Here is a 13,791-nt window from a genome sequence, read left to right on the forward strand (position 1 = left end):
CAGGGGTGGGATTGCGGCAGCAGGCAAGCCAAGAGGAGGAGGGCTGTAATCAGGGCAGCTGGTGGTGCCGGGCAGTGTCCCAGGCCTGCTTTTATTGTCTCTTGGCTCCCCAATGGAGCTGGTTTCATTGCTGCTTTTTCAGAGGATGAGGAGTTACGATGGGAGTAAAAAGATGTTTCTGGCTTGTTTTGGGTGGCAGGGGCATCTCTGCTGCTGCTGCGACTCCTTTTAAGGGAAGGGAAAGGAAAGCGTGGCAGTGTCTTGCTGGTTCTTCCTTGCTTGCTGATTCTTCTGGAGCTGCTGTTATTTTTTTCTTGTGCTTGTTGCTGGCCATGGCTCCCGAAGAGAAGGAAGCAGATCACTCAAAAAAAGGAAAAGGATAGTAAGTTGGAAGGTAGAAAAATATGCACGCATTTTCCATAAAACACGTTTATAAGTTTTACTTTGGTAACAATGAATCTTCTTTTGCCTTCTGAAAAGAAACATCCATATCTTTCAAATATCTAATAGTATAGCCAGGGTTAAGCTTTAAAAAAAGAAATATCCTGCTCTGACTGGCTGTGAATAAGCAATTGTTTGTTACCCACTAAAGCAGTGAGGGTTATGAAAGTGATTGCGTGTATACTGTTACATGGGTGACGTTTTCTACATTTGTGGTCAATGAATAACTCACCAGAAGAGACTTCAGTTTTTATTTTCTTAGCTTCTCTTCTTGCCTGCTGCTTTTCCACTTCAGGAAAGGCCTCCCTAATGCCAGACTGATTCCTTCATTCAGTTCAGAGTAGCTTTGCAAATAAAGGAGATGCTCTGCCCTGAGGATGAGAGTAGCCTTAAGCTTGGGCTTTTGCTGCTCCTTAACCCTTTGTATTGTCAAGCAGTAGCCTGAAGGTGCTTTTTTAACGATTATACATGTTCTAATGGGAGAGCTTGCTTAAAGTCCTCTGGCTGCTAAGTCTCACCTCTGCAACACTGTTGGGCACCTGCTGACTTGGTTCACAGAGTTACTGAAATAACCCATCCTTTGTCTTAGACCCCATTCACCCCTTTCCACCTCGCTTTTGAAACTGAACTTTCACAATTACTTCATCTCTTCATATTAGTGGATAATTTTAATCAATTTATATTACATAGGCACTAAACAAAAGGCTGTAAAGGACTGATGAAAATGAAGCGGTTGAATTAGCTGTAGGGATGTGCTCCTTGGGATGTGGGAGTTCATCTGTAGGTCTGCGGGCTACCAAATGCCACGTAATGGCTTGGTAGGATGGGGATAGTCCTTTTTGCTGAGAAATTTCTATTTCCCATACTTGTCTGATAAGAAAGTTTGGGAGTTTTCTCCTTGCTGGTAGCTGAATAAGCCTTTCAGACGCACTGGCATTAATCACTAGTGCAGTGTGTGTTACCTTCTCCTCCCATCCGAATCTCTTGCCCGCCTGTGACCAGCAGGGTATTGCAATGCTGCTCTCATTCCCATTCCTTCTCTCCCATTGACTTCTGGTACTTTTTTTTTTTTTCTTCCTCTCTCAACTTACAAGCACTGCACTTTAAAAACAAAACAAAAACCTGTGGTGTTCCTGTCACACGCTTTTTTTTTAACCAAACCATTTGTTACTGTTGACTCCAAAGTTACTAACAACTTTCTAACCAAAAAAGTTACTCTATCAAAAAGCAGCAATATTTAATGTTATTCACCATCTCCACCTCTTTAAACTCCAGCATTTCTGTATCCTTGGTTTCTAACTTACTTCCTTTGAATGTGTGAAGTGAATGGGAGTGTGGAGTTGGAACGTGTTCTGCAGATGCTCTAGTAGCCGTGTGACTGCTAAAATTGAATCTTCTTAACTGACAGTTACCCGAATTGTGGGAGGGGAGAAATGCTGTCTGCGCGTGTGTGGTTGTTCATGGTAGGGAGGGACACTTCACCCAGAAATTTCTTACTAAGAGTGGTTGGTTGAGATTCAGAGGAAGACATTTTGTACCTGTAAAAAGAAAAAAAAAAAAAAAAAAAATCTTACTACACAAAGCGACATTTTTTTCATGCTGAGATTCAGGGGGCGAAATATCAGGAAAAAACCCCCACGGAATTCTGCAACTACAAAAGTAGTTTTCAACTGCTTCTACCAGGCAAAAGGCAATGTGTGTTTGCTTGGAGTTCCTGCATTTCAAATCTTCATTTCAGAAGAATTTGGTAAACTAACCATAAAATGTATTGGTTTGTTGTGACTGCGTGGGCTTTAAAAAAAACAAAAGCAAACAAACAACACCAAACGTTTTAAGGAGAAATTAACCTATTTGCATTGTTGTTTCATTGTCAAGCGGGAAGATGGCAAGGCCATAATTCTGCATCTAAGCAGAAATTAACCTACGTGCATTGTTGTTTCATTGTCAAGCTGGAAGATGGCAAGGCCATAATTCTGCATCTGTAACTTGAACTGTCATGCAAGGCTCTTAAACATGCATTTGGTCTGATTGATATATGAAAGCTTTGAGTCATATCTTGGGGAAAAACAACCCTGCTCTGTCTTCATGGGATACTGTTGCCTATCCTGAGGCTCTCCTTTGACAGATCTTCAGAGTATAACAACGTAAAATTGACATGGTGCAGTGCTTGGTAACTAGGTTTTGATTTTCTGAATTAGAAACAAGGTAAGAGGCATTCTGGCTTAAAGTGAGGTGCTTGAATACCTTGATTGCTGCTCTGATGTCGAACTTGGTCTAACTTCATGTTGGTCATTTTTTGGTGTCCGTATTTTATATTTGTTTGCAGTTTGGCGTTGTATTTTTTTAATTAAAAAGCAGTGGTCAGGTACATAAGCCTGATCTAGGTTTCTTATATAAAATTAATATGGTATGATTTTGTTTTCTGTGGTACTGATACTGTGCTCTTCTCCTACCCCAAGGGAAAAATAAACTGGAAGAACTCCAACTAATGCTCTTAACTGAGTGATAAAACAGTAACACTGAGCTGTGTATAAGAGCAGGGATGGAGGCTGTCTGCAGTTGGCTGATTGGATTTGGTTTCAGGAATGTGCTGGAAATGTGACTTAGAATCATGGAGTAATTAAAGTTGGAAGGCACTCTAGAGATCAGCTAGTCCAACCCTCTGCTCAGGGCAGTTCTCACTAAATCTGGTTTATAGAGTAATTGCAGCACAGCGAGGTCAGAAGGGAGCCCTGGAGATCATCTTGTCCAGCCCTGTGCTCAAAGCAGGGTTAGCTACAGCAGGTTGCCCAGGATCTTGTCAAGTTGAGTCTTGAACATCTCCAGGGATGGAGATTCCACAGCCTCCCAGGGCAGCCTGCACCACTGTTTGACCACCCCTGTGGTTTTCAAACCAACCAAGCAAGCAGTTAACATCTGATTGGAATGTCCTGTTCCAAGTTGTGTCAGTTGCTGTGAAATTGTGGTCACAGCTGTGTACACTTAATGAGCTTCACTTGTATACTTCAACAGAGCTTATTTTACTTTGATGTGAGGCTGTAGTTCGAGCTTTTACGTTAACAGGGCTGGCTTACAAACTGTGCCACAGGCAGCTGCTGTCCATGGAGTTGAGATGAACTGCTGGGGAACTGATACAGGTAGAAAAGACCACATACGCAAGTGTAACATTTGCACAAGCGTAATAAGAGGGAGGGGGCGTTTTTGATGAGGGAAGCTAGTAGAAGGGCAGTGTGTACATGTGCTAAAAGAAGTGCTTTTCAAGTTGCATCCTGAGATTTAAATAATTAAAATATCACATGGAGTTTCTTGAAGATCCTGGTTTTGGCATGATTTGGGAAAACATCAGATCTGAGCTAAGGTTAGTCTTTAAATTAGGAGAAGATAAAAACTTTCAATCACATGTGAAAAACTATACTCTAATTTTGGAACACTTATGCCCTCATAATACTGACCCAGGTCAGTATGGTAGAGAAATTTCTTAAACAAAATAAAACCAAAGGCAAAGTGCAAGCTGTCTATGCTTTCCTTTTGGCACCATCATTTGCAGGGGGAGAAACATGGCTCACCACTCTGCTTTTTAGCCTTTCTGTTCTGTTGTGACTTTTGGTTCTGTCTTGCTAGCATACTGGCCTGGAGTAGCGATCTGTGAAACGCTGTTTGCCAGTGCTTTGGAGTTTATGATCCTACGTGATTTCACTGCCAGCTGGAAAGCAAAGTGGAAAGAAGCAAAACAGACAAGGATCCCAAATCCTGAAGCACAGTTTTCCCACGCCTTAGAGATGGTGAAGCTAGTAAGCTTTGCTTAGCTGCTGGCTGATACTGTTACCAGGGTGTTTGAGTGGTACTCTTCATCTAAAGTAACTTGACCTAAGATCATTTGAGATGTGTCTGCATTTGGGTCTTATGTTCTGGTTTGTTTTGCCTTCTTATTCCTGAGTGCCAGCCTTCGGCCACTCAGGGATAATGATATTTGCTAGGCCTGTATCAAAAACACTTCTATAAATACTCAGATTTAACTGGAACTGTAATCCAGTATTTAATTATTTCACTAAAATGCAATATTCCCCCGAATTTCTGCATACTGTTCTTGTTTAGGGCTTCTTTGGAAGGAGGGTCTATTGTTTTTTGTATTGAGCAGCAGCAACACAACAAAAGTACATTATGACCCTGAGAGATCAGAGAGCTGTCTGTGATGTGTGAGGCTTGGACTTGAGAGGCCATTCTGGAAAAGTGAGTCGTGCTAAAAAAGAAGTTGGGTATTACATGGGATGAGTTAAATACTGAGTGCTTTTTTTTTTTTTTTTTTTAGTTTTGAGAGAATAGTGCCCATAACAAAAATGTCTGAGCAAAACTGTCTTGCACAAAAATTCATCAGGAAAGCTAGCAGAAGGGACACTCTTAGATATGCGCGGTACCTACGTGTTCAAAATATAGCAAGTAATCTTAGGAATTTTAGAGCAGGAAGCAGTGGAAATTGTATTTAGTAAAGTAGTATCCAGTGGAAGGGCATGTGATTGTGGAAGCACAGGGAGAACTGAGTGGAATGGCGAAACAGCCTAGTTATTATTAAAAATATAAATTAAGTTTAGTTCTAGTTTTTCTTCTCAAGGTTGCTGATCATGATGTAAAGATGACTTCTGTTGTCCAGGCAGTCAGTACGTACTGTTGTAGTAGAGACTTTGTACTTCTAGATTGATCTAAGTAAAACTAAGTTTATTTTCTTAACATGTGGTGTGGAGAGTTCTGTTGCGTTGCTGTATGTTGTCTTTTTTCTTTCTTTTTTTTTTAACTTGGATTGTACATTGTCGTCTGAAGACCAGCTTTAATAATAGTGTATTTCTTAATACAGACTTTTCATGAGGTGGCCTGTTGAATACAGACAAGTGTTTGGCAGGAGTGGAACTCTTGACTAGAGCTTGGGACTCATGCAATGTGTGAAACGGGGCGGGGGGGGCGGAAATTGCACTGCACACTGCTTTACTTTCAGGTGTTGAGTACATCTGCTGGAGAGAATAAGGTTAGCATTTCTGTTTCCAAAATAGATAGTCGATGTCACTTCCATGGGTGTACAGGCAGACAGAAGGTGAGACTAAAGATTGGCTTCTCTGCTTCAGTGATGAATGAGATACTTATTTTTTTTTTATACAGATCTCCCAAGAGAATGCTGTAGTGGGTGTTTGCTCCTCCACTTAGTGTTGCTGTGTAAAAGAGATAATCAACGAGCATCAGGTGCATGTTGTTTTTCTCTGCAGCAGTCCCTCAGCTGCTCTGTCTGATCTCTTGAGTCTTTTCACAAGAATACATTCAGGGAAACAGTCTTTCCTCCTTGCAAAGAGTGATGATCAAGTGAAAAACAAGGATATAGGCTGCCTGCATGGTCTCACATGGAGACACCACAGTTGTGAGTGCAAGCAGCCAGCTTTGGCAGTGCGCGGTTTGCTGCCTTATCCTGTCTCGGAGTACCCTCCGCTCTGGCTGCGCCCGCCCTAGTGGTTACCTTCAATATTGGAAATAGCTTGTGTGGCTCTAAGATACCCTGTAGAGTAGATGTGGCACATTGCGTATGGTGTATAAAGACTGTGTAAGATAAAGCTCTCATTTCGATTGGTAAAATCAGTCTGATAATAGGATTCTGCCCTCACTGCACTAATCGCAGCGGAACAACTCTTAAAAAATCGATTTCTCCCCTCCCCCCCCCAGTCAGCTGAGGGCTTTTGCGATAAGGCAATTGGAGGGAACGTGTTGGAATTTAAGGTGGCTGTAGTGTAACTAGGCAAGGACAAAGGTGAGTGTCTGTAGGAAGTCTTCCCGGTCAGTGCTGGAAGCAACACGCTGCTGCAGTTGAAAGATGCTGGGTGCAGGGAAACGACCTCTGCATCCCCTGCCTGGGCTGCCTGAGGGAGATTCAGTTTTCCTTTCTGAACTTCCTCAGGAAGCTGCTTGTTTTGGACATTGACTTCTTTTTTTTTTTTTTTTTTTAAGTGAATGATGAATACCACCCCCTTGATAGCCAACAGACCTGCAGAAATTTTTGTAACAGTTGCAAGTGCTAATTGTTACGATAAGCACTTTTAATTCTTGTTCCCACAAGTACAATCAAAATGTATTGATTCTTCATTTAACCTTTAAAGCTTTGAAGCTCGATAGCATCCCACTGCTGAAGTGGACTTCCCCAAGAATAATTGAGAATTAGTCTTGGAAGCCAAATAGAAATGCAGCAAGATGATGGATCAGGGGTGTGAATGTCAGGTGTGTCTTTCTGAGAAGACTGACTCTAAATATTAGCTTTTTTTCTTCTTTTGATACAGCCCCTTACAAGTTCCTCTTTCTCTGCTCTTTTTTTTTTTTTTTTTCATGCCTTGAATAAGAAAACTATTCCTCAAGGTTGTTAGGATTTTATCAGGACAATTAGGAATGTTTTTAGATGTCAGCATTTTATCGGAAGTAAGGTGTACACAAAAGTTACAACGTGAGGCTGCCAGCTTGGAGCAAAGATAGTGTTCTTCAGACGGTTGAGGGTGTGATCTGGGCATTCAGTTTGTTGTCGTTTGCTTGCTGTGGTTGAAAGGGTGAGAGCAGGGACTTGGATCTGTCAGGGATAGCTTTTCTCTCTATTGTGTTTTGCGGAGAACAGAAACAATATGCCCCCTGAGGTAGCAGAAGTAGTTGCTTCACTTTATTGTCTGCAGGACAGCTGTCAATGCTGATCTGCAAAACCAGGTTTGTAAAGATGCTGGAAGTCCTTTATTGCTTCCCATGGTAGGTTACTCTTGCGTTGGCCAGAGGAAAATCTGAAAATCTGACTGTTCTAAGGTAGATACCTAAATATGATTTCCTCTGAAATTGTAATCATCTCATTGTCCTTAGTGAGAGATGTGTGGAAACCTAACACTGTTTGTTTATAGGAAATTACTGTTGAATTTTATTAAGAAATAAGATGGTTGAAAACTCCTTTGACCACATATGTCAAAACTTGATCATAATTGAGCAAACAACTGCTTAAAATCTAACTTGTTGTTCTTGACACGCTTCTTATGAAAATCAGTTCAGTTAAATCAAGAAAGATAATTCCTCTAGTAAGTCACCTTACACTTGCACAGAAACACTGGGAAACTATTCTGGCTTTGATTTCAAGACTAAATAGGAGCTTTGGCCTTAGTCTGAGTGCTTCCTCTAGGTGTAGAAGTCTAAAGGAGTAAGCTTTACCCTGCAAGAAACTTTCGCCTTGGGAACCTTGCATTATTTTAGGTATGAAATACTAATTTCTGTGGCTGTTGTTTGAGTCTTTCCAAATGTGACCTTGAACTGCCTTCGCAAGCCCCTGAGTGGCTCCGGTGCTGCTGCTGATCTCGGCTCTTCCAGCTGCAGAGGAGGTAAAACTGAGCAATGCAAACCTGATGGCATTGCGCAGGCTGGCAGCCAGCAAGGCTTGTTTCTTCCTTCACGGTGCTTGAAGGGAAAATCTTGACGCATAAGTACAGAGTTAATCCTTTGGGGAAATTCAATCTTGCATATGCACGCATGTGCCCAGGTGCATTTGTGAAGGTAAAAGACTTGTATAAGAAAAGGCATGTTTTTAAAAAAGAAAAAACCTTGGCCTTTGAGAAGCGGGAAAGAAATGTGATGAGAAGGGGAACAAAAAATGTTTGTTGTTGTTTGAAGGACCCTTGTGGCCCACAAAGGGAGCTTTCTGGAAAGGTGTTTACTTTCATGTTTATATCTCAGGGCAATTTCAAAGATTAAACAGTTGAACAAGATTTGATACTTCCAAGATTCTGAGCAAATTATAAGTTGCATTGCTTCCATATTGATGAATTGCATCTCCATGTATGACCTTATCCTTTAAATAATAATAAAAAACACCCCAAGCAGCAAACACATCCGCTTGCTGTATATAGAGCTGGGAATGCTACTAATTATCTGCTGTATAAGGGTGTTTACCATTAGTTTAAGGAAACTCTTGATTTTAATAAAGCATAAGCATAAAGTGAATCTTTTTTCCAGCACTGAAGTCACAATACCATCAGTCTCTTTATTATTTTTATCCTTAATACATGTAGAGAACCATAGCTAACATAGACGTAGTTTGTCCCTTTGCCTTTCAAAGATACTTAATGGTCTCTGTAACATTAGGTTCTCAAATATTCCTCATTTCTGAGGTGTTAGGCTGTATGTATTCCTCAGTACCTGCTGAGTCCCCTTGATTTACCCTAAATCAGCGGTGGGTAACATTGGGGTGCCAAGCTTGGCACCAGCAGTCAGCAGGGCTGGCACCGTCACTGCAGACCTATGCTGTCTGCCCCCACTCCTTAATTACAAGCAGTGTTTGACGTTTCTAGACACTTGAGAATTAAGTCCTTGCAAGATTCCTGAAATTCAAATGTTGCATGAAAAACAGAGCACTTTGTGGTCAAAGAGCGGCATTACAGCAGGGACCTCAGCTGATGGCAACACCAGCTAGTTCTTCTGCCTCGGCTGTCAGTGCTTAGTAGGGTGAGTACCTTCACAGGTCTTCAGCAGACTTCTCAGTCTGCTGTGAGTGAATCCAGCTCTTCAGATGAGAAACGAACTCACGTAAGCAGTGTTTGCTCAAGCCAACAGCTCACCTCGGGCTGCCTTTGAACTGTTTTCGCTGTTCTTGATTGGACTGTTTGCGCATGCAGAAAGAATGAAAATAACATATTACTTGGTTTGCTATCTAACTAATGGATGTTTGATGTTTCCAAGTCTTGTGAATTTGAAATGAACGTGTTAGTAAAATCTAGGGGAGGTGATGGCAATAGGTGAGTAGAGGAGATAGTGTCAGCAAGAAAATGGAGGAGAACAAGCGGAGAAAGTGGAAAGGCTGAGCTTCTACAGAAAGGAAAAAGACATTAAAAATGGCAGCTCTAGTCAGTAGATTGAGCGGTGAGCACCCTGTCCAGCTTTAGGGAGGCTGGTGAGTTATGTGGGTGCTTTTCTCGGGGTTTATCTTGTTTTTCTGTGAGGTAGTAAGTCTTCTCACAGTTTGCAGGAGCATGGTTGATAGGTCATTTCCATTTTTCTTAGTCATTGCTTAGCTGTTTTTGTTATCCCGTTCCAACCCTGGGATTGCCAGTTCTCCCAGATCCAGTGGGAGCGGTGCTTAGCTGGTTAAACTGGGTTTTATCAGTCTTTGCCATATCCAGAACCAGTTGGTGTGTTTGTACCAACTGTGAGTCACAAGACCTCGGCGCGGTGGAAAGCTGGTGCCTCGTTAGCTGAGTGGCTTCCCCCGAGCTGTGCGGCGGTGTCCCCGACCCCCCCCCCCCCACACACACACACACCTCCACGGCACAGCTCTACCTGCCTGCTGCTCTGGGACAAACACAATAATAAGCCAGTCTGGTTAACTTCTTTGGTAATTGCAGATAGAAATGAGGCAGCCTATTCCAATTAAAATGTGAATTGCGACTCTTGCTATCCTTTACTGGATTCCTCTTGCACCTTTTTCTGAACAGGAGCTCCTTAAAGCTTTTTCTTTTAGAAATTTACTTGCAGAGATAATTCTTCACTTGTTGATGAGATGCTTAGCCTGAGAAGCTCTTGCCAAAACTAAGACAGAATGAGAGCGTTTAGAAATAGGGAAGAAAATCAGTATTCATTAACCGTTTAGCAAACAAAATGTTCTGGTTTGTTTCAAAGGTGGCTTTGTGTGTGTAAATTGTTACTGGTTTAATATATATTTGGCCTACTTCTAAAAGGCTGGAGAGAAGTAATCTAATTTCTGGGGTAGAGTTGAATCAATTTGTAATGCAAAGGAGTAACATTTGGTAGTGAATGGAGGGAGAGAAAAGCTGTTTGAATGAAATATATCCCAATTAAGTTGCACCAACACTTTCAAGAGAAGTGAACCCTGAAAGGGAAACGAGCAGTAATGTAGCACGTCTGAACTGATGCAATTAGAGCATGGAGAGGGGAAAAGACCCACAGCTTTCTGGAGTCGTGAGAAGAACTCACTTTTTAAACCTAGTTGCAAATTCTTGATGTGATGAAACTGGATAGAGTTTTCAGGGGTATTGATTGTGAGAGTAAACGCTCCTGCTGCTGCTCCTTGTTATAATACAGGACTGGATTGACAGGTAGGAGTACTTCTTGTAGTGGCTGAATTACTGTAACTGAAACACATCAGGAGTAAAGAAGACTTTCAGAAAAAGAACACTCCCATATTGCAGAGGTGTTCCAGTTCTGATTGTGTTCTGTAGTTAGTGGAGTTAGGGTATGGAGCAAAACGCTGGGCACTCCCTCTGGAAAGGTGGAAAATGCGGCAGCGGGTTAGCAGGAGGCTGCGTGCTGTTCGCTGTGTGTTTCCTGCTGCCTTCCTGACTGTTTTCAATTGGCTCTCCTGGTTTATCCTCCCTCACGCCATCTTCCCTTTCCAAATGTTTTCTCGTGGTGGCACAGTAAGTAGTGCAAGTTTCTGCTCTTTTAAGCAGAAATGCAGGTATGTAAATATTGTCATAATGTTACTATTTAATCTAACTCCCTCAGAGAGGACCTGGTTTATTTCTGCACTGCTACTGTTCACCAAAGACATTCGCCTGCACTAAACTGTGGTATCTGTTAAATGTGACCCGTATGCATAATACAGTAGCACAGGTACTGTAATCTATAGCTCGGTGTCATGAATTAGTGGTAATCTGAATAGAGTTTAGAACAAGCAAAAGAAGAACATTCACAAAAGTATGAAGTATATAGGTTAGAATATGATCACAGTGGAAAAACTGAAAGTGGGCTTTGGACAGGCTTCAATTACTGTACACTTAATGAGCAATCGAGAGACCCTACATCACAAATGCTTCTTGCCTTTAAAGTTCTTTATAACTTCAAGTTCTGAAATACATAGTGATTAGAAATCTATTTTGCCTGTTCTTCCCCCTGCCCCCCTTCCCTGGAAGCACAGGAAGTTCAGAAGTGACATAAAGACAGGAAACGTGTAACAAATGCGCCAGCCCTACTTCTCGGTGGCTATTCAATATGAATATTAATGTCATTTTTGAGTGTAAGTTTCTATTTGTGGCATTGTACAGTCGTTTGGTACGGCTGTTGAGAGTGAAGTCTGATCTGTGGGTTTTTCTCTCCTTAGAGCACAACAATGGAAGAAACAGCTATATGGGAACAACACACAGTGACTCTTCACAGGGTAAGTCCGTACAATTGGTTGTGTGTGCCTAACGCAGGATACTGGTAGCTTTTGAAAACAATAGGAAAAAGCCAGATGTCAGGAAGTAAAAGGAAAGGAAACTGTCATATTCCTTTGTTTAAATTTAGAAGTGTTGTAAAAGCTCCATTTGATAGTAGCTCTGTTTGTTTGTTGGGTTTCAGAGATAAGCCTGCCTACAAATGACCATGCCAGAAACAAAGCTTTAAATTACTTCTGTATGTAGCTGCAAGTAGTTAGAATTCTATCTAAGTGTTCACTAGCAATTGTCCTGTAACCATACTTAAATGTTTTAGAACTTCATTTGCAGGGGTGTGAAACAATGTAGTTAAGTATAAATAAGTGTTCAAAACTGCCTTATTTGCTTGCCACTTTCTTAAATTAGTGGCTGAAAATAGTGATTATGGGTGGTCAAAACATGCACCTTACACAAAGCAGCATGTTCTAGGGATTGGTGAATAAAATGACAGCTTTTATATTTAGACTGACTCTTACTTGAGTTACTCTTAAATTATTTCTGATGTAGCTATTGTGAAGCTGTGCAAGAGAGGCAATAAGGAATGAGCTGCTCAGGAAAAGTCAGAAGAAGGTGGGATGCCGTTTCTGGCAGCAGCTTAGTATTAAAGCAGACATGGAATCATGGCCCAAAGAACTATATGTATGTGTACAAATAAATCAACTGGTCTGATAAAATGTTAATTCTGTCCAAACCTATTATCTCTTGGCTCTAATGAGTTTAATGTTGTTGATTGGAAATAACCAGTTTAGTACCTGCCCTCTTGAAAGCAGTTACGCTCAGTCTGACCAGAAGGCTGTCTAACAAAGTACCCTGCCTCTAGCTGCAACCGCGTGTTGAAAGACAAGTACAAGTAAAGCCAAAAATGTATAGTGATACTTATCTAGGCTACTCCTCAAGCTTCCAACAATTTTTAGGTCAAGTTCTTGAGCAACAAGCATTACTTCTATATGTAATTGCCCTTTATGTTTCCTTCTTGAAGCTGTCCAGTCATCCCTGGAACCTGTGTAAACCTAACATTTTTTTACTCATATTACTGATTAAATCAGTACTGTCCTATATTCAAAAACAAGCAAAAATTGCTATAGCCATACAAGGTTGGCTGGTAGACTTGGTCATAGCTTAGTTTCTGTTGAAGGGGATATTTTTCTGGTTAAGTAGAGCAGTAACTTCATTGAAACCTGGAGATGACAGGTTCAGTCAGTGCGCAAAGGAATAAGGAGATGCTGCAATATGGGGTAGCCTTGAACAGATTCCAAAATGATACGTAGGAACTAGAAATCATGTCTTGGGTTGCTCTTGCAGCATAGTCGTATCCTTGTATAGTATAGAAGTGAAAGTGTGATTTGATTATAATTTTGATTATGATATTTTATGTGCCAAACTCCTGCCAGCTGTACTGGTGTAACTGTTTTGTTAGCTGAGTAAATATCTCTCATTTAGATGTTGAAGGCTGATGGCATGTACTGTTAATAACTTTGGCATTAATTTAGCCAATTAAGAACAAACAATGTTTTCGATCTGCCAGATAACAAAAGCAAAACTCTTATGCTAAAGTTAAGCAAACTGGTGCTTAGAATTTGTCCTCAGCATTGGAAAGAGGATGTAGGAGAGCGACTATATATTTGCTTGTGGGGCTTTTGGTTTTACTTTTTATTTGTGACATTCTTGTAGCGTTACATTATCAAGTAAAAGAGGTTACTTTGGTTTATTCGGAAGGAGTGAAATGCATCCAGATCTTAGTTATCCTCAAAGATATCTAGAAGTTAATAGAATTGGAATAGCCTCGAAATGCCACTCTGAGTGGTTGCGGAATATTTTCTGTGTGAGTTTATCTGCCTCGCTTGGCTGAGCTACAGAACTGCTAGAGACCATCTACTGTCAGCCACACAAAAAACTTGAAGAACGGAACTTGCTTTCTCTAGTGAGGCACACTCAAAAGTCCCTTTGATTTGTGGCTTAGCTGAACGCAATAAGCTGGCTGTGAACGATGGAATTAATGACATCTAACAGGCGCTGAATTTCTGCAGGGTAGGTGCAAGTCAGGCGTCACGTTGCTCTGGCTTCCTGTTTTATTGGTACGCCTGCAAAGCTCCTGGGATTCACCAAACTTTTTGGTACATTCTGTCAGCGTTTGCCTTCAGAAAGGAGGCTA

General features: G+C 41.2%; 1 protein-coding gene across 5 annotated transcripts in view; it reads left to right on the forward strand.

Annotated features, from left to right (window-relative positions):
* The window catches only part of TJP1 (tight junction protein 1), a 76,492-nt gene that overhangs the window by 18,160 nt on the left and 44,541 nt on the right, over positions 1–13,791 (forward strand). For all 5 annotated transcript variants that reach the window (XM_054214274.1, XM_054214275.1, XM_054214273.1 and 2 more), the window contains exon 2: positions 11,546–11,602. In XM_054214274.1, coding sequence (XP_054070249.1) covers positions 11,546–11,602 — 57 coding nt within the window. The remainder of the gene's footprint in view (positions 1–11,545; positions 11,603–13,791) is intronic.

This window comes from Rissa tridactyla, chromosome 9, assembly GCF_028500815.1.
Source record: "Rissa tridactyla isolate bRisTri1 chromosome 9, bRisTri1.patW.cur.20221130, whole genome shotgun sequence".
NCBI classification, from domain to species: domain Eukaryota; kingdom Metazoa; phylum Chordata; class Aves; order Charadriiformes; family Laridae; genus Rissa; species Rissa tridactyla.